The sequence below is a fragment of the Aulonocara sp. 'chitande type north' Nkhata Bay genome, linkage group LG22 (genome assembly GCF_057382095.1).
Source record: "Aulonocara sp. 'chitande type north' Nkhata Bay isolate Kocher_YH1m ecotype deep benthic linkage group LG22, A_spYH_male_GT1.1, whole genome shotgun sequence".
NCBI lineage: Eukaryota > Metazoa > Chordata > Actinopteri > Cichliformes > Cichlidae > Aulonocara > Aulonocara sp. 'chitande type north' Nkhata Bay.
In genome coordinates, this window is record NC_141364.1 from 26,418,648 (window position 1) to 26,444,164 (window position 25,517).

General features: G+C 41.7%; 2 protein-coding genes across 6 annotated transcripts in view; one reads left to right on the forward strand and one right to left on the reverse strand.

Moving 5' to 3' along the window:
- The window catches only part of nhsl3 (NHS like 3), a 40,260-nt gene extending 21,054 nt beyond the window's left edge, over positions 1–19,206 (forward strand). For 3 of the 5 annotated variants that reach the window (XM_086279942.1, XM_086279941.1, XM_086279944.1), the window contains 8 exons: positions 10,537–10,695; positions 10,896–10,939; positions 11,049–11,184; positions 13,121–13,228; positions 13,321–13,484; positions 13,595–13,765; positions 13,898–17,333; positions 17,713–19,206. In XM_086279942.1, coding sequence (XP_086136068.1) covers positions 10,537–10,695; positions 10,896–10,939; positions 11,049–11,184; positions 13,121–13,228; positions 13,321–13,484; positions 13,595–13,765; positions 13,898–17,333; positions 17,713–17,753 — 4,259 coding nt within the window. In that variant the 3' untranslated portion in view covers positions 17,754–19,206. Of the gene's footprint in view, positions 1–8,636; positions 8,853–10,536; positions 10,696–10,895; positions 10,940–11,048; positions 11,185–13,120; positions 13,229–13,320; positions 13,485–13,594; positions 13,766–13,897; positions 17,334–17,712 lie in introns of those variants that run through there. The other 2 variants (XM_086279945.1, XM_086279943.1) reach the window with 2 other exon arrangements.
- A 67-nt stretch (positions 19,207–19,273) lies between these two features.
- Positions 19,274–24,509, reverse strand: yars1 (tyrosyl-tRNA synthetase 1). Its single transcript, XM_086279947.1, has 14 exons — positions 24,359–24,509; positions 23,720–23,793; positions 23,490–23,636; positions 23,226–23,401; positions 22,979–23,108; positions 22,756–22,836; positions 21,483–21,575; positions 21,233–21,368; positions 21,035–21,120; positions 20,811–20,946; positions 20,604–20,722; positions 20,322–20,515; positions 20,082–20,223; positions 19,274–19,968 (listed from the first exon to the last, which is right to left on the reverse strand). The coding sequence occupies exons 2-14, from the start codon at positions 23,774–23,776 to the stop codon at positions 19,858–19,860; spliced, it is 1,608 nt and encodes a 535-aa protein (XP_086136073.1). The 5' UTR covers positions 23,777–23,793; positions 24,359–24,509; the 3' UTR covers positions 19,274–19,857.
- Positions 24,510–25,517: the final 1,008 nt, after the last annotated feature.

Below are 25,517 nucleotides of genomic sequence, written 5' to 3' on the forward strand. Positions count from 1 at the left end.
TAAGACTTTAATGAAGGCTCACAGCTAGCAGAATGAGCTGTTGTTCTCAGTGGCTAGAAGTCACTCGCAGAAGTTAGTAGACACATGCTAGACTCATTCTCTGCACTGCTGGTACATTTACGTGTGTGTTTATCACATGTGTGTTGTAGTGTACGCTGAAAACAGGCTGCGTCTGTTCAAGCCTAATGCGAACGGTGTGATTCGGATGACGTGCACTTAAATGAAGATGTCCGCCCCCTCGTTGCACCTCACAGCCCTCTGTGCAGGATGTCAGCAGATCCTCTTATTTATTTATTTTTGCTCCATGTAAACTCTGCTTTTCACATTTAATGGTGGCAATACAAACAAGTTTATCTAAAGTATACCACAATGCCTTGGCATATTCCACAAGTGGACTTGAAACACAGCTATGACATTTTCCACAGCTTTGACAGCCTCTCTCACAGCAGCTACTGGCTAACTCTCATGCATTTATCCATCATAACAGACTGATGATCCATTTAGAGGAGAAAAACAAGGGGTGATTGTTTTGAAGAAAAAGAACTCCTTTAACTTCTCGAGGAAAATAAGTGCCTAAAATTATAGAAATGGCATTTTGGTTAAATAGGAAAAAAAGAAAAGAAATGCAGACATAGCTTTTGTCAACCGATGAGTCAAGCCAGAGTTTGACATTTACATTTTGTGGCATTGCTGTCATTGAGAAAAAAGGTCGAAGAGGTTGGGAGTTTGAACAGCTGCTAAACGTCAAGCAGTTTACTCTTTATCTCGGCTGAAGTTTTATTGTGAAATTTCAGACAGGATCCTTATCTGAGACAGCGGTCACGTTATCCTGTGAGCTTTTATTTTGCAAGCGAATTTTGGGAACGTTCCGAGGAAAATGATAAGCATGAACATGAAACACGGGCTGTGACAAAAATCAGTTTTCTTTGTAAAGCTTACAAATTCAGATAAAGGAAAACGAAAAGAATTATGCATCAGAAACCTGCATAACTGTGGCCATACCATTGTGCAGGAAGATGGTGGGCTGCCCCCTACAGGTGGATAGCGAGTTAAGTTGTAAAGCGCTATACAAATACAGACCATTTACCATTTACCAAGTTAACCACTTAAATTGATTTCTGGTGTCTTCGGGCAAACCCTGCAGATTTGGACCTTGGTTTTACTTTTTTGTTTTGTATTTTTGCTGATCTATTTCATTTGCAATCACATTTTACTGTACTTTGCTGCATTTGGGTAGGTTTAGCCATTAACAATTGCTTGGTTAGTGTCCGGAAAAGGTCATGCTTTGGGTTAAAATGCACCCATTCACAACAGCAAACCCCACACTGAAAAATTATGATCCAGCCCTGCTCAGAGATGAGTCCTGACTCCTCACCATTACAGGTGCATGGGCTCAAACAATCTGCCTCACCTGTTTCCGTTTTCATATCCAGCTGTTTCTTTCAGGTACATTAGACGTAATAACTCGGTTTCACAACACACGAAACTCTCATTTTATGTTTAGTTCAAAATGAACTGAATTTTGATCTAAACAAAAAAGTGAGATGCCACTTGTAACAGTGGAAGAATTTTCCAAGGTTTTAGCTTCTGTGCAGTTGTGGTTTTGTCGGTCCATTGGCATCCACCTCTGTGTGACTGCACACTGGGCATTATTATTGCAGTATGCTTTACACTTGCACCCTTTTGTCTTCTCCCATGGCAGATTTCTCTGGAGGCCCACATTGCTCTGCAGGAGTCCGGGGTACCCCTGCACTCCCTCCCACACACCAGTTGGAACGAGATAGATTTATTATCTTGTTTGGAGTTTGTAGATGAATGTGGCAAATAGCGGGTCAACTGTGAGTGTGCTGTGAAACATCCATATGTGTTTATAGAGCTTTCAGTCTGGCTCACAAAAAGCTTTTAAATGGAAGCGACAGGCAGCACAAACAGCTCACGACTCCTTCAAGAAATATATGCACAATCCCCTTATCTGGTTAAGAGAGACAGAGAAGAGACAGAGGGGGGAAAGAGGGATAATTACAAAAAGAGTGACGCTTTCTATTTTTAAGCACAGTGGCTGGTGTGGCTCCTAAGTTTGGCTCTGTGTTTGTGTGTGAGTCCAGTCACCTCGGCTGAGGTTTACACCTGCTTCAGGTCGGGATTAGGAAAAGCAACAAATACAGGATTTATCTCCGGTTAAGACGACACATGAGCTAACAAGGCATTGCATTAATTTAATTGTGCTTAAGCTAAGTGCAGAGAGGGTCTAAATGAACCAATTTTACATTTCAGAACCTGTATCAGTATTTGTTTGAGATCTCACCTTTATTACATGTTTTTTTGTGTATTGTTGGCCCCTGAGTCCTAATTTGTTAAGTGATTAGTGCTGGTAAAGCACCTGTAAATATTCTATTACTGGCACTCACTAAACCTTCACTACAATATTTCAACTATGAGTAAAAATGTTGTTTTTCACATAAAACCTATTTACCTACTAAAATCTTGACGTGCAATGGCTAAACAGTAGCACACTATAGAGTTTGCATTTTAAAGCACCAGCATTAGAGTCTTTCCAGCAATGATCACTGGTTGTACTTCAAGTTATCCGTGTTTGATTAAGTTTGGTTAAGTGTAAAGTTACCAGCTAATTCCATCGAGACTGGTTAGTAACCTCCAACCATAAGCTGCCATAAGATCAACACAGACATAGATACCTACCAATTAGCGCTAAATTACAGACTAATAAAATACTAGAATTTCATGTACAAAAACCAAAATCCAAACTTCTATGGCAGGCAGAACCACACAACAAGGCATTATTTATCAGATAATTCCTTTAAAAATGCTTGAATAGGTACCAACATCACCAAAATAATGATAGCTAGCAAACCTAGCTGATAGCTAGCAAACCTAGCTATCAGTTAGTGCTGCCTGTGTTGGTACACATGCTAGCTTTTAGTCTTAGCAAAATCCAAATGTTACAGAAAAAAAAAATCACCCACCTCTTCTTCATAGAGCGCTAAATCATTGTTTTTCTGTTTTTCTGTAAGTTAGTTGTTAAACTACCTCATATCGCTGAGTCACCAGTGATGCTGACAAATGGGAGTTTTTGCCTGCCTGGCATAAAATCTGGGCTCATTATTGATGTTTGTGCCTAACCAAATAACCTGTAGTTAAATGATCTAGAAACTGTCATACTCTTTCAATGACATAATTTTGACCACAACTCTTCAGATCCTTGTTTGCTTCAGTGTTTCCTTTGCCCTTCTCATCCTCCTCACCACATCTATTCAACCCACTGTCTTCCTTTCATGTTCCCTCTTCAGCTCACCACCTCTGTTTCTCACCCAGAGGAAATCAGAAATGTGGGTGATTCATGGGTAGCGACATTTACCGTACACAGTGATTTATGTCCTCTCCATATCCTCCTGCCCTCTTCCCATTTCCTCCGCCCCTCTCTACCTTCCTTTAGTCCTATTTTCTTTCTTCTGCTGTCATCTTCGCACAATCGCCATGATTTTTTTAGTACAGGTTTTCGTTTTTGTCTGTTTGCATTTTTTTTCGTACTCTCTGAATGTCAAATGTAATCAGATAAATAAAGTGATAAATGAGCATAATATAACAATGCAATGTTTCCAGACACATTATCACAACATACATGAAATATTCCAATAGATATGTGTGTAAGGGCTGTCGGGCTAGCCTTCATCTCTCCTTCGCCCTGGTAAATACTGCACAACTAAAAGCTGAGGGGAGCTCATAACTCAAGTCCACTACAACAACCACTGAATACAAATCAGGAGTGTAGCAGCCAGCTTGAATAATGACACCTGTGTGTGTGTGCTCCTGTGTTGGGGTGATTGGAGGTTTATTGCTGGTCACACTTTAACCCTCTCTTCCTGTACTGTGGCAGCTTCATTTGTGTGTACAGGGATGGAAAGATCAACCTTAGAAGACTCAATCGACTGCAAACCTTACACTTTCTATCTGCTGATAATCACTAAACGCTGAATCATAAGACAAGGCAGGTGTCATCTAAAGTCCTGATTGTGTTACTCTGTGGTATAGAGTTCAGTTTTTGTCCACAGACTATTTATTGAAAAAATACAGATCCACTGGCTGGATGCTGTGCTCTATGTAGTTTATATGTCACACACCACTGTGCTGCTGTAAATATTTACTACTTCAGCAAACGTATGTTTATCTGACTGAAAATAGACTCCAACGAAAGCTCTGTTTACTCCAGCTTGATTATCTCTGCTACAATCTACTGCTAAAACATGAATGTTTTGTATCTGTACCTCAAAGGGAGCCTATCATGATCATTTTGAGCCTCATGTTCTTGTTGTTGTTCTCTGCTAGCATAGCTTTGTGTCATTCACATTTCAGAGTCATCCTTATTTATCCTGGACTGGACTTTGGAGCGGCTCCTTAGTTAATTCACTGTCTAAAACAATCCATTTTTAAGTCCATTGCTCCACCCTTTGAGCTAGCTGTCTTCTAATTGGTTACTTTTTGTTAAACAGAAGTTTTGAACAGAAAGTGGGTGGGGCTTCTGTGCTGACATCATACAGAGCCATGAGTGCAAAAAAATGCCCGAAAGAAAGCATTTAGAGACTCAGATCTGACTAAAAGCACTTACTTATCGTACATTGAGCCTGGTCCTGCAGGAGGTTTCTTCCTGTTAAAAAGGATTTTTCTTCCTTCCCACTTTCACCAAGTCCTTGCTCATAGGGGGTCCTCTGATTACTGGGATTATCTTTCTAATATTGGAAGGTCTTAACGTTACAATGTAAAGTGCCTTGTAAAGCCACACACAACCAGTGGAAAACATTACTTCTACATGCCACTGTCACCTGGTGTCCCCCCCTCTTTTTTTCTAATGAGCCCAGTGTTAATGTAGTGAACCATACACCCAGTAATAAACAAAAGCACTTTTGAAACCCAGCCAGGCATGAAGTGGAAACCCTGTACCTCGTTGTGGTCCAGTGGCCCATGTGCTCACCTGATACGGATTTTGAGGTTGTGACAAAAGCAATACAGCTATCACTTCTTAGTCTCTTCTCCTCATTTCTGTGGTGTGCAGCAAATGAGAGGGTGAGCCGAGGATGTGTGATGAACCACTATGAAATTATAAAATTTTCCATCAAGGGTGTTTATTTCTGTGTGTGTTAGCATGCATGGTTGGGCTTGGTCAGCTCACTGGGAGTCATATTTTATATTCAGCTGCTTTTCTTTTGCCACTATCAATGCAAAGTGGCCATGTGTATCTGCTGTAAACATCCTCATCGAATGACCTGCTTTTTTTGCAGTCTCATACTTGCAGTCCAAGCAGAATCAGAGCTGATATAGCACTCTCTAGTGGAGCAAGACGCTATATGGGTGTGTTACATGTTTACCAGAAACCATAAAAAGCTTATGTCTGTGTGCTGCTCTGAGAGATAAGGTAGCTGTGTATAGTAACATTGTTATGCTTGCAGCTTGTAAAGTAGGTCAGTTTCGAAGTTTTTAATAATGTATTGTCTGTTTTGTTTATTTTCATATTTGAAGTGATTTTTTTTATTACAAACGGGCAACTTTGGATAAAGAGTAGAGTTAATTAATCTCATTAGTTTGGATTTAAAGATGCTCTACAGTTGTAATACACATGCATTTCATTTAATTGTGATTAGGGCTAATCTATCTGCTCAGATTATAGACTTTACACACAATATCTATGAAAATAGAGGCTCTAATGATAGTTTGGGAATTGAAGGAGTCAGTATTTATTATTTATTTTGTTCCCAACCTAAAACCCTGTGTAGTTTGAAAGCCTTGTCCACTTCTAGGATAAAAAAGAAAATAATATTGGCCAGGACTAGAACTAATAATTGTTTTCCTCTTAAATAATCAGTTGTTACATCACTAAACAAAGCTGCTAATGTAGCAGCTAACTGCCCAACTTAGTTTCCTTCCCTGATAATGTTATCAGTAGTTAAATGTTATTTAAAGACATATTGTAATTCAGTGTTTCTGCCACTTTGGAGTTTGTGTTGGAATTGTTTGTTGATGTTAGTGGTCAGTACTGTTTCTAAGCTCACTGATTAATATTATTCATTTCCAATTTAAATTAACAATGTATTCATGTATTTTGTGTTAAATACATAAAAAAGCTGAATCAACTTTTTGGGATTTCTTTACCTGAATGATTGAGCATGCATCAAGACACATGAAAAATGCTTCACGTGGTTACACAGAGAAACTTTGAATGTGTGGTTTTATTTGATCAGCAGTCAAACATCTGTAAATAACAACCCTATAGGAAGGTTTATTATGACAAATGAGTGTGAGAAGAGATCTTAAAAACCATAAAATATTGAATTTAAATATATGAGTTTTAAAAAAATGGGATGTTCAAATAAACAAATAGACATTTTTCTTCCAAACTCCACACACTTTACCTTTTCAGCAGATCACACACCTGGCTGGAGCTCTGATACAAGATGTAAATCAGAAGGCTAAAGGAAAATAACATCCCAAGTCATTATCGTTATTTTAAATGTGACTGTTGCTAATGAAGCATGGGCTGTATTTTTGTGCCTGTGACCTTTTAACAAGCAGGTTTTGTTGGCTGTCTGAGCTCTGATTATTCTTTCACAGACTATTTGACCTGCAAACAAGCCCAACAGTCTGGCACTGGTGATTTATGATATTATCTTTAGACTCACAAAGACAAGGCTGTAAAACAACCTCTGATTGTCCCCTAAAAGGCACACCAGTTGATTTAAAAGTGCTGAAGGAAGTAGGCTACGTAGCACTTTACAAGTAAATATTTGGCTTTTTTTCCCCATCTTTTGACCTGACACCTTGAACTGATTTGGAAACCTGCGTTAGAAAGGCTTTAGTGTCCGTTAGTTTCTGTTTTGTTTAGCTTATGCAGTGGAATGGTTTGTTGTGTGTACTAAAGGCCCTCGCTCCCCTCTGCCCTCTCCACCAGGACCAGATGGTGTCTCTTTAGGCATTCTAATGAATATTGATATGAGGGGTCTTAGTTAACAAGAGGGGGGAGGGTGCATATGTTGGGCCAGGACCCCCAAAACTGGCATGTAGTAAAGGTCTGTGGTGAGGGGAGTGGGTGTGCAGGGGATTTATATCTGAAGAAAAGGAACGTTTGCGACTTGCAACAAAGCTCCTTTCTCATGCCCGTAAGCTCTCTCTTGTCTCATATTGGTAAGATATTAATATGGATTAGACAGTGATGAGACTGAATTAGTTGCCTGGCGATGTCATCCAGACACTTGAAGATGAGATGCAGAGCAAAGATGTGGTGCAAAGTGTGATATGGCATAAATGGGTAAGACAGAGAGATGACAAAGGTGAGGCAAGTGGGAGCACGAGGTGAGGAGATGGACAGGTTAATCTGGTGGCAGAGTTAATCCTCTGGCACGGCTCCCAGGTCTAAAGCTCCTGAATGCCTCTGTATATTCCAGCCTGGGCTCACCACACTGAGGTTGAACCACTGCCAGCACCCCGGGCTGGGCAGTCTGACCCTGGGGCACTGGGGTGCAGATTTCTTTACGGGAGAAGCTCCACTTTTATTTTACCAGTGCCAGGATTCCTGTATGTGGAGGGATAGCAAGTGAATGATTGAAGGTAATTGCATTACTACCCTCCAGCTGGTGCAAGCCAGCTGTAGCCCCCTGCTGTGACCCTGTTATTGTAGAAAAACCCCCATTCAGGGGGCAAGAGAATCAAAGTGCTGCATCTTCACCAGCAGGAAAGCAATCCCGGGATGCAGTACTGATCGTTTGTTTGGCACCGAATCCACATTAACTGAGTTGTCCTGAAGCCGTGTTATATTTCATACCCTCTGCAGTTTGTCAGGAAACATTAGCAGGAACTCATCCGCAGACAGATGATGAACTGAGGCGCTGTCAGCTATTTATAACTCAAATTAGACCTTTGTTAGATATAAGGCTAAAGGGGCAGGAAGGAAGAAGGAAGAACTATAGAAAGATGTAAAGGAGTTGAGATTGGCAGAGACAGGCAGGGGAGTGAGGGTACTGGGAAAAAAGTGATGGAGGGAGACATAAGAGAATAAAACTGGAACGGCATAGCTTTTCATCGTGAGGACACAACCTTTACTGTCAAATGCAGCCCCTGTAGCCCTTAGATAATGAGACACAGTGTCAGACACATGCATACTGCTGAAGGCTTCCAGTAGGGATGTAGAAGCTCCACAACTTCAGATTATATCAGTGACCAAGCGGGTAGTTTTAGAATCTATGGTAGAATATGCAGAAATTAGCTCTCTTATATTGGAACATTTTTCATGGGTAGCTTTGTTTTAATTAGCATAAGGAAGCTTTAACTGGGTTTGCACTGGTGGAGTGTGTGCACAAAGCTCCACACGTGTCTGTCTATACTGAGTGAAGTGGGGGGCTGGTCGCCTCCTGAAAGCCAAACTTTGACAGCCGTCTTGCTGGCGGGAGGGGTTCATCATTTGACAATGGGGAGGGAATAGCAATGGAGGGAGCCTGTGTGAGCAAAACAGACACGAGAGAGAAAGAGCAGCGGGGGAAGGGAGGAGGGTATCAGACTCGGGGATAAGGCAGCTGGGCTGAAAGCAGATCTCATTGTGCGCTTGTCCTTCCCAAGTCCCTCCAAGTCTCTGCAGAAGCACCTGCGATCATTGCTGTCGAGCTCTGCCTCCTCAGTCGAGGCATGCGGATCTCAATCGCAGGTCAAATTGACAGAAGGACGACTTGTTAGACTCTGTTTTGCTTTGCTCTGGCGTTTTGAGTGTGGGTTTTGTTATGGCACTGGTGTAGGCATGGTTGTTTACTTGAGGAAGAGCATCCACTCTCTGCTGTCCATCTTCAAGAAAAAGGGTGAGTGCCGACTCACGTGGAGGCTGCAGTAAATCTCTTTAACTTTGCTGTGATTGATTGTTTAACCAAGCTTTTTATCATACTAAATATACCTTAAAAGCAAGTACTGTTTTTTCATTTTAACTGACATCTACCTCAACAGTTCACAAACACACCGATGTGTAAGAATTAGTGTTGAAGGTAATTTGGAGGTCCTGTCTAATGAGATAAAGCTCTTTGCTGACTTTTTGGGGGGGAATCGTATTAATCAACCCAAATCCCTAAACCTCCTGCAGGGGTCTGGCAGAGTATCAGGGAGGGCTGCTTCTTCGGTTATTTGTTGCTACTGGTTAAAGTGTTACATATTTGAGTAATTGTCATGAGATGCTCACAGTTGTCAAGTGGAAGTTTATAGACTAAACTGAGTGTAGTCCATCCTAACTGGGAACCAGTGGGAGCGATAAAGGAAGGAAAAGGAACAACTCACGCTGACCCTTGCTCAGCTAAGATTTTAGCCAATTTGCATGACTGATTTCCCATGGAAATGACTTCCCAGTTCATACACAGTTGTGCAGATTTTCATGAATTTGTGGTTCAGAATCCTAGATGTAGCACTGTGATGTAGCTGCCATCACTGTGGTTAACACAAGAAGGCAAGAAGCCCCAATTTTATCCCACATGCCAAAGACATGAATGTTTGGTCAGTTGATTCTATGTTAGCTAAAGGTTTGTATTATTGCTTTTCTCTCTTTTTGTTTGCCTTGTGATGGACTGGCAACCTGTCCAGGGTGCCTCTTACCCAGTGTCAGCTGGGATCAGCTCCTTAGCTGTCATTTGACGTCGTGCAAAGCAGTCCTGCAGAGAGACAGAGCTTGGTCCAGTTCCCACACAGGAGTCCTGTTTTTGTAATAGTCTGTTTATTTGATCAGTAAGAGGTATGTGTGTTGTAGTTAATATTTCAGCAGGGTTTCTTGCAGCATCCTTGCATGAGGACAGATTATCGGCAGTAATCCCTGCGGGGTTTACAAGGAAGCAAGATACTGCAGGAGATTAGCCAGGCCATAGTTTACTGCCGAGGGCCTGGCCAGACTGGGATGTCTGCACGCCAAACTTGGATGAGGAGACTTAATAAGTGCGCTGCATTAAAGGTGCGCTGACAAACGCACATTCTTATCAGGTGGAAGTGAAGCAAGTTCTCTGTCAAGTTGATAAATGTCTGTATTTATGCTAACACCACTGCTTTCATTGGGATAGTGCAAAGAGTTGATGTCTCACTATTGTTTTAATTCTGAATAATTCTGGATAAATGCTGTTGCCAAAATTAGTAGTTCTGATGTTACAATATGTGTGAATAAAGGTTCTGTCACACAATAGGGTTCCAAAACAAATTGATATAAACTCGATATAACTCCAGTTCTGTGAGTGTGTTGCCCCTGCTCTAACAGGCATAAACCGGTGGTTTTGTGTCTTTGTTGTTAGCTGTGCCATCCCATTGACCTTGCCCTTGAGCAGGACAGTGATGGGTAGACATCACAGTTGTTGCAAGACATGGTTGGAGTGCAAAAATCGTTTTTTATAATATACCTGGACGTTTCAGTGCACGTTACAAAATTAAGACCATTCTTTTTGGTGAATTTCAGGCATTTAAAGGTATAAAATACCAAATAGATTTGACCTTTACTATTTTTTCTTATTATATCAACAGCTGGTCCCAAGGTGAATGAAGACCAGAAGAGGTTGACAGTCCATTATACAGCCTCGCAGCACTACCAGGAGAATGTTTTCATTGAGGGCAGCAGGCCTCAGTACTTGGAAGACCTGCACACTGAAGCTCAAGAGGGACTCAAGATACAACAGCAGGAAGGTAAGGCACATTCATTTGATTCTTCATATCAATATGACATAACATAACATTTTGTTAGGTCTTAAACTGAAGATTTTTGTATATCCCACTTTATTTAAAAAAAAAAAAATCTATGGTTACATAAATGATTGCATGTCTATATAAGAGTGATTGTATATGGAGCTTCAGTTTTTTCAAACTTGTCTGTTTTGATCTCTCAGAACACAAGAATGGAGGGAACTTTCCTGACAGTGAAAGCATTGCTGTAAGTGCCCTAAAAGCTCTGTGGATCATTTTACTCGTTATTCCTCAAAGCAAAGACAGCTACCTAACTACACACCTCTATGTGTGTCGGTGTGTGTGTATCCCTGCAGTCCACAGACACTCTTCATCCGGAGGATATCAACTCCAAGGATGGAGATGCATCTCCAGAGTCAAGAGCCAACTCTGGGAATACTGATAGCACAGTAACCTTTGCTGCGATGACTAGACCTGCACTTACCCGCCAAGGCAAGAAACAGCTCTGCTTGTGTGTGTAGAACTTGGAAAGGAGGGATATGTATTGCCTTCATCTTAGAGGAATAGGAGCTAATCATAGTGCCCATGAGAGCAGTTTGAGCTTTGTTCCTGAATTTGCTGCTTTATGGTGAATCATAGGTGGGTACTTATTTAGCATGCACGTCTCATTCCAGCTACTTGGTGCCTCTGCAGTTATGGTGTGAAATCAAAGGAGGAGGAACTCGATACACAGACACACACTCATACTAACATACTCTTATGCACAGCTGAAGATTTTTTTTCTGTAACTCAAAGAGTTCTAAACATCTAAAGACATCACAGCAGCTCTACACATCACAGCTGAAGGGGAAAGCGTGCCATTCTGTGTGTGCATGCAGGGAGTCTAATTGGTATTCAGATCATATATTTACAAAAAAAAAAACTTAATTATCAAGAGAAGAAAAGTGCCTAATATATTTTACTTTATATATAATATATTTCACTGCTCCCAGTATTTAAGCACTGTTCTTACTGGCCACTTTTTTGGGTGCACCTGTTCAACTGCTTGTTAAAGTAAGTATCTAATCAACCAATCATATGACAGCATTCCATGTAGGCATGTAGACATGGTCAATATGATCTTCTGAAGTTCAAGTCTCAATCTCTGCTGCCATATTAGGATTAGGAAGGTCAGAATTTGGCATAAATAACATGGAAAGCGTGGTTCAGGTTGGTGGCAGTGGTATAATGGCGTGTTGGATATTTTCTTGCCACACATTCTTGCCCCCTAAGTTCCAAATGATCATTGTTTAAGTACCACAGCCTCGCTGATTATTGTTGCTGACCATGTCCATTCCTTTATGACCACAATGTGCACTTCTTCCAACAACTGGAGGTTGAAATTCCATGTCACAAATCATTTAAAATGGATTTCCTTAATATAAAATTGAGTTCATTGTACTCAAATAGCCTCTAAAGTGACCAGATTTCAATACAGTAGAGCACCTTTGGGATATGATGAAGTGGGAGATTTGCATCATGGCACATCTGCAGCAACTACATGATGCTATCATTTCAATACTGAGCAAAATCTTTGTTTCTAGCACTTTGTTAAATCTGTGAATTAAGGCAGTTCTGAAGGCAAAAGATGTAACTATTAAAGTGTCCAATGAGTGTACAACTTTTTTTAGTCATGCCAGCAATCTGGCCCTAAGATTGATCATCTCCCTTAAATATGTCAGTACATACTGGAAACATTACCATTAATCCTATATAGATATCCATGGCGCCTACATATGTTGTTGAAACACTGACCTTTCCTTGAGTGCCATCATAAAATGTGCATACATATTTAGAATAAGCTGCTGAAACTGGCTGCCAGCTCGGAATATTTAGGCATTAAGTATTTTTCTTAAATTTGTTTTTATTTTTCCAGAATCTGTTATGTATTACTTGAAAAACTAATGACATTTCCATCCATTTTATTCATACTGTTTGGTACTAATTGTCACTCTAATGGGCTACACCAAAAAGTAGAAGATTTTTAACCGCAAACTTGCATCCCATTACTATGCTAGGATAATCATTATAGGCATGCTAGCATGTTGGTGGTAACATCTAGCTTAGGTAGAGCCTTAAAGAGCTGCAAATATAAGAGTAGATTCTTAGGAAGGATTAGCATAAACTTGCTCCTTCTCCCTGGTTGTGGGAATACCTGAAATTTGCTGCCACATTTGTCATAATGACCATAATTAATCACTATAAAGGACAGTCAACAGAATTTCAATTAGCAGTTAGCATGAACATGAGATGGGGCTTTGGCAGTTCTACAGCACAACCTGCAAAGCAAAGAATTCACAATTCAGTTTTTAATGTGCGGCGAAAAATCAGACAAGAATATTGAAGCCTGAAATGTGCACATGTGAAAGTTTTGTTTTTTTACTTACAGGTTCTACATTCAAGCCCCTGAATCCAATCAAAAGACAAGATAAGAGCAGGAAGAAGACCAGGAGAACCACCATCATGGGTATTCCCAACCAGGTCCAGAAAGAACTTGGTACGCTCAAAGTATTGTTCTTTGTTGATGATGAACTAAAACTATATTACCATGTTACTAATGGTGCTAACAGTGATATACCTTTTTCACAGGCCTAAACAGAAACTCCACCTTTCAGCCGCTTGTTTCTACTGAGGTCTCTGTCAACACACAGATCAGTAACAGCCAATCATCAGGTGTCATCACCATTTCTACAGATGATGGGACTCCAGTCGCAAATAAGTTGGGAGCAAGGGTACATGTTTCAGAGCTGGAGGTAAAGAGTTATTCAGAAAGAACCTATTCATTGTAAATAGCTTTGATATATGTTATAAGTTTAATATGCCTTTTATATTTCAAGAATGGTCCACTCCACTCCACTCTAAGCAGGCATTCAGAGGTGAAGAGCTGGTGAGGAAGCATCTCCAGGACCACCAGGACTTTGGTTCCCAGCTCTTTCCCACCTCCAACCTAAGACCCAAGTCTCTTGCAGTACCTGGCATGACAACATCCACCTCTTTATCTCCTTCAATGTTTAATTTCCTCCAGGAACCCCAGGTAGGAATTAAATCAAGCTGTTAGATAAGAAAACTGTCTTTAAATTAGTTGTGTGAACTTTGTTTTTAATTCCTAGTTGATTATTGGCAATTTGTCACATTTACATATGAAACATTTTCTGTTTTCTTTCAGGGGCCAGTGATGTCTATCTCTCCACAGGCCACTTACTTGTCTACAATCATTCCTAATGCTGTAATGCCAGCATCGATTGAATTCATTGAGATTGACCGCAGTACCAGCCGGACTCGTGGCAGCAGTGTCAACCATGGCAGCAGTGTCAACCATGGCAGCAGTGTTCGCACTGTAAGCAAAAGCAGCCTGGCATCTGGGGACTCGGCAGTCAGCCCCTTGCTATCCAGAAGATCAGATGGTGACACTTCCCAGACAAACCATTATCACAATGACTCCACACTGGCCACATCAGCTTCAGGGTCAAACTGGAGTGAGTCAAAGTCTTCTGAGACCATTATTTCAAACTCATCCCCACTGTCCTCCAAGGGTAGCACACAAAGCAGTAACTCTTCACAGAGAGTATGTCTAAATGGGCAAACCAAACAAACTGCTGGGGATCAGGACCTTGTTAGTTTCCGTAGCTCTGTTCATGCGATTAGCAGCCCTAGCGGTAAAGGTGAAAACCTTGTTACAAGACCAGCAACAGAATCTGGTGAATCGGTGGCGGTGGCTGCTGGAGAAGAAGCAAAGAATAAAAAGAAACGTAGCCTTTCAGTTATGAAGACCAAGCAACCTCCAGCACCACCACGTAGATCAAACTCTCTGCACAGTAATAAGATTAGAGGTAACTCCAGGGTGGTTATTGTGGATAATAAAAGTCTTAATGACTCTGCTTCTGGGGAGGTGACATTTACTAGAGAGAATATTGTACCAGAGGATGAGACAAAGTTGGTTTCTACAAATAGCACTAAGATACCCGAAGATGTATCAAACTTCCTTAGGTCAAGCTCTCCAGATTCTTCCACCAATCCTCTGAGTTCTGCTAAGGCATCTTCAAATGAAGATGGGCTATCTCCAGAATCTAGTTCCTCCCCACAGAAAGTTCCACCAGAGGATGGGAAATTTGAACGGACCATTTCTCCATCTAGTGGTTATTCTAGTCAGAGTGGCACGCCAACACTTTCTCCAAAAGGGATCTCCCCAACCTCCCCAGAGAAGCAGAAGAAGAAACCAGTCAAGCCGGAAAGATCAGCGTCGCGAGCCTCATCCTCAGCAGCATCTCCTTCATCCTCAGTTACGTCTTTATCATCTGGAACATCTGAGCTTGCCAATACAGAAGTTTCTGTGTGTAGCTCAAATCAGCCTCCACAGGGATCTTCACCAACTGTTGCTACAAAAGACCTTGCACTGAAGAACAATACCTCAACTTTTAGAGAGGAAGTAAATGAGCTATTGAACATCCCACCACCTCCTAAAGTCAAAGCACCATGTCCTCCTCCTCCAGAGACATGGGTCCACAGCAGACGCACCTTGGAGCTCCTCTGTGGGCCTTGCCCTAATGTTAAACAAAAAGCAGCACAAGTACAGGAAAGCACAAGTAACGACACAGGAACCCAGACTGAAACTAGGAAAGAGATGCAGGTTTTGGATCAAATTCAAACAGCTACAGACAAACCTATCATAGAACTGTCCAAAACTCAAGCAAAGCCTGAGTTACTATCAACAATGCATCCTGACAGAGTTCATGTGGTGCAGGAGGGTAAGGAATATCCAGAACAAGAAACATCTTTCGTCCAGGACAAAAGAAAAGCAAGCGTAGATGTTCAGCAGCAAGAACAGAGTAGTAGCTTTGTAATGAAGGAGCCAGAGAGTCAAGGGACAACTCCAAAGAAAGATCCCCCTCCTGTCATGAAGAAACCCATGACACTACTGCACAAAGGGGAAATGGTCTTGGCGGAGAAGTCAGTGGAGAAAGAGAACAATGTAACGAGTGGCACAGCAGAGGTCACTATATCTGTGGAGAACTACATGTCTTTAGAGAAAGGTGTGACAGCTTTATTTGACGAGAGCAAGGCTGAGACGGACAGAAGTGAAGTCCAGTCCATGCAAACACTTTCAATAGAGGTCCCCAGAATCAATAAGTTTTCTCCGCCACCTACCCCTCCCCCAGCATACCACCCGACACCGCCTCTATCAAGGAAAACACCTCCCTCAGCAGTATCTACACCTCCAAATGATTTACAAAGGGTACAGGAGGAGATCCACATTGTAGAGTCCTCCTGGCCACCTCCACCACCTCCTTTGGAAGGGGACTCTGTATTTGATGGAGTGGATGAGGTTGACTTTCCTCCACCTCCTCCTCCATCCATCATAACCGACAGTGCACCAGATGTGATGGCTGGTTGCGTCACAGAGTTGGGCAACCCTAATGTGCAGACTGTACAGAGTTCAGATTTGCACCCAGTTGTTCCACAACCAGTTATAAACGACACAGAACCAGTGATTGACGTGCAGGTTCCAAAATCTATAGCTTTTGAGGAGATTTCTTCATCTGTTTTAGAGACTGTATTGCCTCCACCAGTGGAATCGCCTCTTATACCAAGTATGAAAAGAGCAGAAAGCCCAGTACCAAACACAGCTGTAGATCCTCCCGGCAGTTTCCAGAAGCGAGGTTCTCTGCAAATTGAAGATCCCCCTGTGTCCATCAGTACTCAGTTTTCAGCTCTGACTGTGCCTGTAGCGCCTCCTCTACCGTCAGATAATTTAACTCATGGAGTTAATTTCAGAAGACATTCCAGCCTAGCAAATCGAGATGCCAGGACCAAGGAGCTCCTCTCCCGCCACAAAAGTGTTCCCATTCCCAAAGAGGATGCTAACATACCTCTTGTCACCCCTTCCCTGCTTCAAATGGTTCGCCTGAGATCAGTCAACATGACCGAAGATCAGGTGCAAAGTCCGCCAGAGGACAAGTCCACAAATGAGGAAGCACCAGTTAAGGATAATTCCCCAGTTTCTATCCAAGGATCTCAAAACATTCCTCAAAAACCCATCCGCAAGTCTTTGTCACTGAAATCTCCCCCTCAGGCCATTAAATCATCCTCTGTGACAATGACCAGTCCTTCAATGCGCTTACAGGAAGCCATACGAATGAAAACTGCAGCAATGTCTTCAAGAGATGGTCTGCCCTCCAAACTGGGTGTGAAATCATCGACATACAGCTGCGTCAGTGACCCAGGAGCTTTGCCACGGAAATCACACGAAGGATATGACATGCACAAGTCTCCAGCTTCTACTGCTAGCTTTATCTTCTCTAGGAGCACAAAAAAGGTTGTCATAGAGACTGCCTCATCCCCTGACGCTCAGGCAAATCTAAAGCAAAGCTTGGCAGCTGAGCTCATGCAAGTGTCCGATCAATCCAAGGCTGCTGTGTTTACATTTGATGGAGTGAAGTGTGATAAAGTTCCTCCACCTGTAGCCAAGAAGCCGACGCAAAGCAGCATCAACTCTTCACCGAGTCTTCCGAATTCTTTGTCAAAGATGGAGGTCAATGTCAAAGGGAATGGAGCAGTAGTAGGAGGAGAACATAGGAGTGGAATAAACCTGTCTGAAACAACAAGTAAGTTTATCATTATATTTGTGCCTTCATTGGTGTTTTTGCTGCTGAGTTTGCAACAGCTTCAAGGTTTGTTCTGTACCAGCATGAATAAATAACTCTTCCAACTCTTGCCATGAAAAAGCAGAATGCAAAGCAGAGGTTGCAGAATAAGAGTCACCTCCGGCACAAGCCCAGTACAGATGCTGCTGGTTTGCCTACAGACTTTTTTTTTTCTCCAGTTAAATGCGCAAGCATGTGCTTTAATTAACCGTAACCTGAAGCTCGTGATCATGTCTCAGTAATTCGATTAGATTAGGAAGGAATACTCATCAAGCGTGTTCCTGTAACTGTATTATGGTGATGCTATAATGTCTAACCACCACTTGTCTTCCCCCTCCAGCAACCAGAGTAACAGCGGACACAATTGAAACACTGTTCTGAAAGACTTCTTTGGTGATTAAACAAGAACCAGAGGAACAGAAAAAGGACAACTCACAAGAGAGACTGACTGACATTAAGAGACATTTACTAAGTGTTTGTGTGCATTTCCTCCAAAAAGCCTTAGCCTGTATTGGCCTTCCTTAATATTTATGCAAAAAAAAAAAAAAGTATCACTCCCAATTTCTTAAAATAGCTTTATTCTGGAGTATTTTTCTAAAAATATAGTTTATGTCCTACTGAGGCCCCTCAGGGTGAAGCACTGTACATTGGCTGAATTGCAAATATTTAGCTTGTGTTAGATCGCCTCCCAGAGGTTCCATTAGGTAGTTGTAATTTCAACTCAGAGAAAACGACTTGTCTTCGAAAAAAAAGCATTTCTGTACATAGATGGTCTGTTTCCCCCTCCTCTTGTATTATATATATTGCAATATTGTCTGACAAAAGCATCCACTGTAGGACAGGATATCCATTCCTTACTTAGACTGAGTGAAGAAATTACTGAGCTTAGCATCATTCACGCTTTTTGGTGTGGAAAGCATTTGTCAAAAAGGGATGCCGCATACTTAAGAATTCAGTGTTTTTGTTTTCCCGAGATGCACTTTTGTAAACAACATATGCTAAATAGTTCAGACTTAACAGAATAAAAGCATCTAAATACGGGAGTAGGTGAAATATCAAGTAGATGCTTTTTTTTCTTTTTTTTTTAGCAATTCTTGGGTGACTGCAAAGCCAGCTCATCAGTATCCTATTTATTTATGTGTGATTGTTTTCACCAGTAGCACTGTCAGTCACCTTTTCCTACCAAATATGAAATATTTAAGAATTTGTTTCATCTGAAAACCACCTTTAGGGCTACGACTGGGGTGACTGGCCCTGGAGGACCATTACACTGGAGCAGGATGTCAGTGTTTTCAAAAGCGGACCTATTATTGTAATCCCTGTGAACCAAAAGCTCAGACATCACGCCTCAGTTTCAGATGGCATTTTTTAGTTTTGGATGTTAATGTAAGTGAGAGTGGGGAATCTCAGGCACACAGCACTGAGTACACAGGCCTGTTAAGGAGCAGCCAATCAGGAGAAAGTTTGCTTAAACTGAGGGGAAAGAGACAAAAACAACTTGTTTCAGATGGTTGATGAATTAAAGCCTGGGTTTAAAAAAAAAAAAATCATTATTATTTTGAACTGTGAATCATGCAAACTACTTCATCCATTGATAAAGACATGCAGCTGAAACTGAGCACGATGGGTCCACTTTAATACATGTTCTGTAACTCTGTAAGCCTTTTTATGGTGGAAAACAAATACAGCTCAATATATTTGCACAAAACTTTCCCCCTCTCAGAATCATTGATGAGTGAATTACACGGACTCCTCACACAGGGTCAAAAAAATCTCTGTTTTGCTGATTATAGAGAAATATGTGCAGTTATTACTTCTATAAATAAAATTTAAGTGTATTAAACTGTTTCCTGTGTTCATAGTTCAAAAACTTTCTCACGGATCACAAATGATATTCTCACTCAGACTTCAACCAGTGTTTATTATACATTAGAGATGATGATGCATGGTTTGATTATAACAACTAATGTTCAGATCTGGATTTCTGTGCAACATTAGTCAAAATACAACCGTCATATAGTACAAGGCATATTGATTTTTAGATACATAGGATGTTGGGAACCCATAAAACTATGCTTAGTAAGCAGATTTGGCAGATTGGCCACAGTCCTGATGTTCACATTTACCATGAAGGCAAACAGTAAAACAGGTAACTAAGGAAACGTTCAGTCCCTTTTAGGAAACCCGAGATATTTTTCATTGGCTACTTCCACGAATAAGCTATAAAGACCAGAGTCCTTTAACTGAAAAGGCCCTTTCTTCCCCCATATGTGTACTAGTAACACTAAACAACTTCAAAGAAAGGAAAAGTAATGAATCAGGTTTTCAGAATTTGTCTAAGAGAGTTTAAAACATGTAAGACACAAGGCATCATGTGCCGTCACTCTTCAGGAAACATCCAGATGAAGCTCGATGCTGCTGCCATGGCGACTCGATGGAAGTACTGTTGCTGTGGCGAGCAGGAGCAGCTTCAGCGTTTGCGTGTTTAACTGATGTTCCCTCCTTTGAGCGTCTTACATGTGATCTGCCCCAGTTTGGTCATCAGCTGCTTGTCTTTCCACTGAGCTACACACTCGTCTGATATCTTTAGGTCAACCTAAAATACCAGATAACACACATGATTTTATAGTCTGTACTTTAAATGTTAGCTCTTTAGTAGAGGGGGAAAAATACAGCGGTTTAACGTTAAACATACATAAAGAAACATACCTGGAGTTTCTCCCACACCTTCTTCTTTGGGTTAAGTCTATCATCTGGCTTGCCTGACTCATACCCTTCCACAAAGACCCTGTCCCCTGGCAACGAACCTTCTGGAGGATCCAGAGGCTCCACCTTTCTGGGCTCGCCCTCACTGGAAAACAAACAGAGATCGGAGGAGTTGGAAATTTAAGCTAAATTTCACTTTGTGCAAAAAAACAAAACAACCCAGCCCCCAAAAATGAAACTCACATAGAGGCACACAGCAGCATGGCTTGAGACTCGATCCCACGCATCTTCTGGGGTTTCAGATTGCACAGCACCAACACCAGTCTGTCCTGCAGGTCCTCCTGTGAAATGTAGGCCACCAGCCCACTGACTACCGTCCTCGGCTCAGGCTCTCCTACATCGATCTTCTCCAGGTACAGAGACTCAGCGTCTGGATGCTACAGAGGGGGGAAATTATTTTTAAGTTCCACAGTGATTATCCAATGATGTAAAAGTTCTGATTATAATGAAATGACAATAACTTACCTTCTCCACACTGAGGATCTTTCCCACTCTGATGTCCAGTCTGGATGGAGCCAGCTCATCGTCCTCTCCTCCACCACCATCTCCTCCTCCTCCGGCCTTAACGCCCTTCCCTCCTGCTTCTAATAACACACAAGTAAGACAGCATTAAGTCTCAGTATGAAGCCACTCCCACTTTAAGCCACAGCAGCCACACGGTTTGACACTGACTTGTCTTTGAGGGATCAGGATAGGCGTTGCTGGTAAGTTTACGGAGCTCAGGAGACTCGAACTTCTTTCTAATTGGCTCCAGTAGCTCATTTAGTGCATCCTCCACAGAGGCCTTCAGGTCTCCAGGGTGGATCATCTATAAACAGCAGTTAACTACAGGTTAAACCAGAGCTCGTTACGGGAAGACTTCATTGTTCAAATAAACCAGTTAAGGCGTCCTTCACCTCTGCAACGAAGTCCTTCTCCACTTCCTCAAACACACTGTAAACTTTGTCTCCGCCCCACTTTGCATCTCTCTTGATGGAGAACACTGAAACACAACAGTACAAATGATCAACTCATTTGATTATTCAAATTGATTTGCCGAAAAAAAAGGAAGTCTGAAGCCAGGTTGCAGGAAGAGATTGAAAAATTGTTTCTACCTCCTCGTAGAGGGAAGAGGACATATTTGACAAAAGAGAGAACTCCATTGTTCTGGATGTTGCCCGGCTCACAGAAAGCCTTCTTCAGCTTCTTCTTTACATCCTCTTTGGAGTCCAGGAGATCGATTTTCGATTCCTGGAAGCAAAAACAGATAAAATGAAGATGGACGGAGTGTTGAGAAAATTTCCCGTCAAAATCTTGAACTCCAATCACTTCCTTCCATGACAAACTAAGTTTATATGACCTTACCTCTTCTGAAGAGCTCATCTTAGCCCCCGTCAGCCCCGGCACCATCGGGTTCATCAGGTGGGCACGTTTAGCGTAGCCGAGAGAGGGCAGGTACTGCCGAACAACACAGGTTAAAAGCTTGAACAGCTGAACGTTATCAATTCTGTACTAGTCTGTTATCACACTTTCACATGTAACTAAATATAGAAGCTGACATGAGAGAAAACCTTAAAATTCTCAGAAAGGTAAAGAACTGGATCTGACGCTCTGATAATAACAGAATAAATGTTCTACATCTTCTATAACAGAAAAACTCGTTTGGCTTTTTGTGAGAGCACCACGACCTTTGAAGCATCAAAGTCAGGCTAACTTCGGGGTTAAAAAAGTAATCCCTACAGCACACTACATTCATAAGAGTGCAGGAAGAGGAAAGTAAATGAACTTCCCATTCCTCTCTGGATGTAATATAATATATACAAATAGCTCAATTATGAATATCCAGAATATCACAGAGATGAAATATATATGACTGACAGTTAACTCTAACCAGTAAAGTTGGTTTATTTGTTACTTTCACTTTAGAACATGTTTAAAAAGGGTGTAACTATTGACTTTGTACTGTGCCTTAGATGGACGAGTTGTACTGGGATATAAGCCACAAGCAGGAATGATTTCTTTTGTCACTCGGTGGTGCATTTGTGGAATCTCAGTCTCTCGTTGAACGTGCTCCTGTGACTAGCCAGCACGTCATGGAGTGGGTGGGAGGTATTGTCCACTATTTTCCTCATCTTATATATTATAAGAGATATTTTTATATCTCTCGCGGATTTCCTCCTTCAACTTTGTTTTCATATTCTCAGTGCGTTTTTGCATCAAGTAGTGAAACCGGCTTGATGTTTACCGTTTACTTTCATAGTTTGCAAAGTGCGTGCCGCTTACAGGCAAACCACTACCACACTATTGGCATACAGCTGCTCCCTTTTTAGGTAACAAATCGTCATTGGAAGCTCACACACCGCTCTCGCACTCAGACATAAGTGGGCTTAGGCCATTGCTGCCCACACTAGCAAACAGAAATGCATCACTATATCACCAGTTTCACAAGATATACCAGTGTTATTGTGGAAGGTATGATAAGTCACAGCACTAATGTACTGGATTCAAAGGAATCCAGTACATTAGTGCTGCTAATGACTAAAGAGTCATTAGCAGCTGTGCGCTGCTGGGAGGCTGCAGAGGACTTGAGCTAAAACTAAAGGAAAAACCTCTGTAAATGTGCAAAGGTGTAGGATACCTTCTCTGCCAGAGTGAAAATCTTCCTCTGGTCAACACCTCCAAACTGAGCATCCACTTTCAAATACTCCTCATCCAGAGCCTGAGGGCATGAGGAAAAACACAAGATACGGTTACTGTGAATAATACTAAGCTGTGACACGGACACATCTGAGAAACTTCAACTACTGCATTGTCACAGTGTGATGACACCAGCGTCTCAATTCTATGAACAGCATTACTACCTGTAGGCCGGGGTACAGCAGACCACTCAGGAGAGGATGCTCCACCTGTTTCACCACCTCAGCTCCAGCCTTCTTAGCATCGTGCTCTGTCACCATGGAGGACAGGCGGTACACATCCAGAGTGTACTCCCTGGAAAACATGGTAACACCTACATGTTCAGTATGAGCTGCAGCTACAGGCAAGTTTTAAGAGACTGTAAAGTTGAACGAGTGGATGTCAGATCAGCCTCTGAATCAGCAAACAGACCTGCTGAGCTGGAAGTCAGTTCCTTTGACAAACTTGAGTTTATCCAGAGGCACACTGATGCTCTCCAGCATGGCCTTGATAACCTGCTCATAGTATTTGACCCTGAGCTCCAGCAGCTCCCAGGGAGCTTTCATGTTGTCTAGGTAAGCATGCAAGTCTGCAAACAGAACAGTGACCTAAGGAAAGGTAGAAGAGGGAGTAAAAAGGCTGTTTTAATTTAATAGCAACTACAAATAAAACCATAGTCAGCTCTGCCACACCCACCTCACATCCAGCTTTGAGGAAGTCTGCTATCTTAGACATGGGGACAAAGTAAGCTACGTGGGGTTTGCCAGTGGTTGCTGTGCCCCAGTAAACCCTGAGCGCTCTCTCCTGAAGGACCTGCTTCACCTTCTCCTCTCCAAGGACCTCCTGCAATACACACACACGAGCAGAAACATGTGAGTGTGACCTGTATGCTCCAGTAACAATGAGCAGCTGCCTGCGTGTCCCACCTGGAGGTTCCTGGTGATGAGGTTAAATTTCTCATCTGGACTCAGCTGATCTGCCATGGCGCTGGGTACTCCGACTGTAACACAAGCACAGTGGTCATCCTCCTGGGGTTCTTAATAAGGGAGTTCAAGTTAAATTGCTTTCGGTTTATTGTTGATCTTGGCTACAGACAGGTATGACTAACATTCGCCTGACTGCCATGTTTTTTTCCACTGAAACAAAACAGTAATGCATATAGATTTTGCGCGTTTTAAAAAATTAAAAATACTGCAGCTCAGTTTGCTGTCTATAAGCCGTATTCATGTAATAAACTTCACTTTGATGCTCCATAGGCTGTGCAGGCTAGCCAATGAACATAACGGTAGTTTTGAAAAAGACGCAATTAACCCAAAAATAAAAATGAAAAAGCACATCTTTCCCCGGTAAATTTGCTAAAATTCAGCATGTAGCCTATAAATTTAGCTAACTTCCACCGATGAATGAAGGATCTAATTAGCGAGAAAACCATGTGCAGCTAACGTTACCTATCTCCTGTGGTTATAATCGATTCAGCTGCTTTTTTCTAATTGCTACATTTTTTTTGTTTATCTCACAGCAATGTCGTTCTACGGTAAAATCACACTGCACAGTAGCCGACTTACCTCAAAACCGTCTCCTTTCAAAGAGTCCTGGGTGAGAGAAACCGGCTGAACGGACCGGTCAGTGTTGCATCAGCGACAGCCTCCGCTCTGCTATCGATTCTAGGCGGAAGTAATCGAGTTCAGAGTGCAGGTCCTACCGGTTGGTAAAACTTTTTTCTTTTTTGCCCTCCAACATCCTTACACTAGGAAATGAGATTTATTGGAAAAACAACGATGATAAATCATTACATTTCATATAATGATCAGAGTGTTAAAAGTTAAGTGTTAAAAGGCTCTGTCCACTTGTTTTTTGGTTTGTTTGTTTTTTTAAGAATTGTCTAATCGTTGTCTGAAACTGAAAGTTTAATTCCTGTCAGAGTACAGTACTCACTTATATTCTAATTTTTTCTTCTACTCTTGTCAAGCATTTCAGAGAAAATCTTGGGAGTGATCAGGTAATTATGATCTAATTACAATTGTGATACTTAATAATTTAAAGACAATGGCAAACAAACTCTTTTTTTCTCCCAGGGTGGCCAGAGGTTGATGGATTGTTGGGGAAATGCTGGCAATAGTTCAATGCACCAGAGAAGAATCGCTGACACCCAAGGCAGTAGCAGTAGAACCTGAAAGATTCCTCCTCTTTAAAAAACAAAACAAAACAAACAAAAAACAGTCCTTGTTAGGACTGTAGGAAGCTTTTTACGCACTTTTTTTTTTACGCAAGACAGATATATGAATGAACAGAGAAGCGTTCCAAGTAAAACTGGTCTACTAAAGTTTCTGACATCTGAATATTTGCTTAGACTCAATTCTTTCTCTTGTCAGATAAGTCTAAAGGGCCTAAAGAGTTCACTCTGCCACTTTTAGATCTGTGCTTGTAGTAAAATTAAGAACTCATTCTGCTGTTGGAATTTGAATTTCAGTCACCTCCAGGATTTCTTGGGTGCGCTTTAAAAGTGCTCCAGACCCTCCTGTCACTAAGGCACTCGGTGTGTTGTGTGTATGACCAATGTCACCCTTGACTTTTAGTGAACTGTTTCTGGAGCAAGAAAGAGGCGGACCCCAAGGGCGTAGATTTGGCATGAACGGAAGGGACATGTCCAGCGATTATTGAATTGTCCCCACCAATAATTTGATCTCTTCGAGTAAAGAAAAACAAACCCGATAGAAAGAAAAA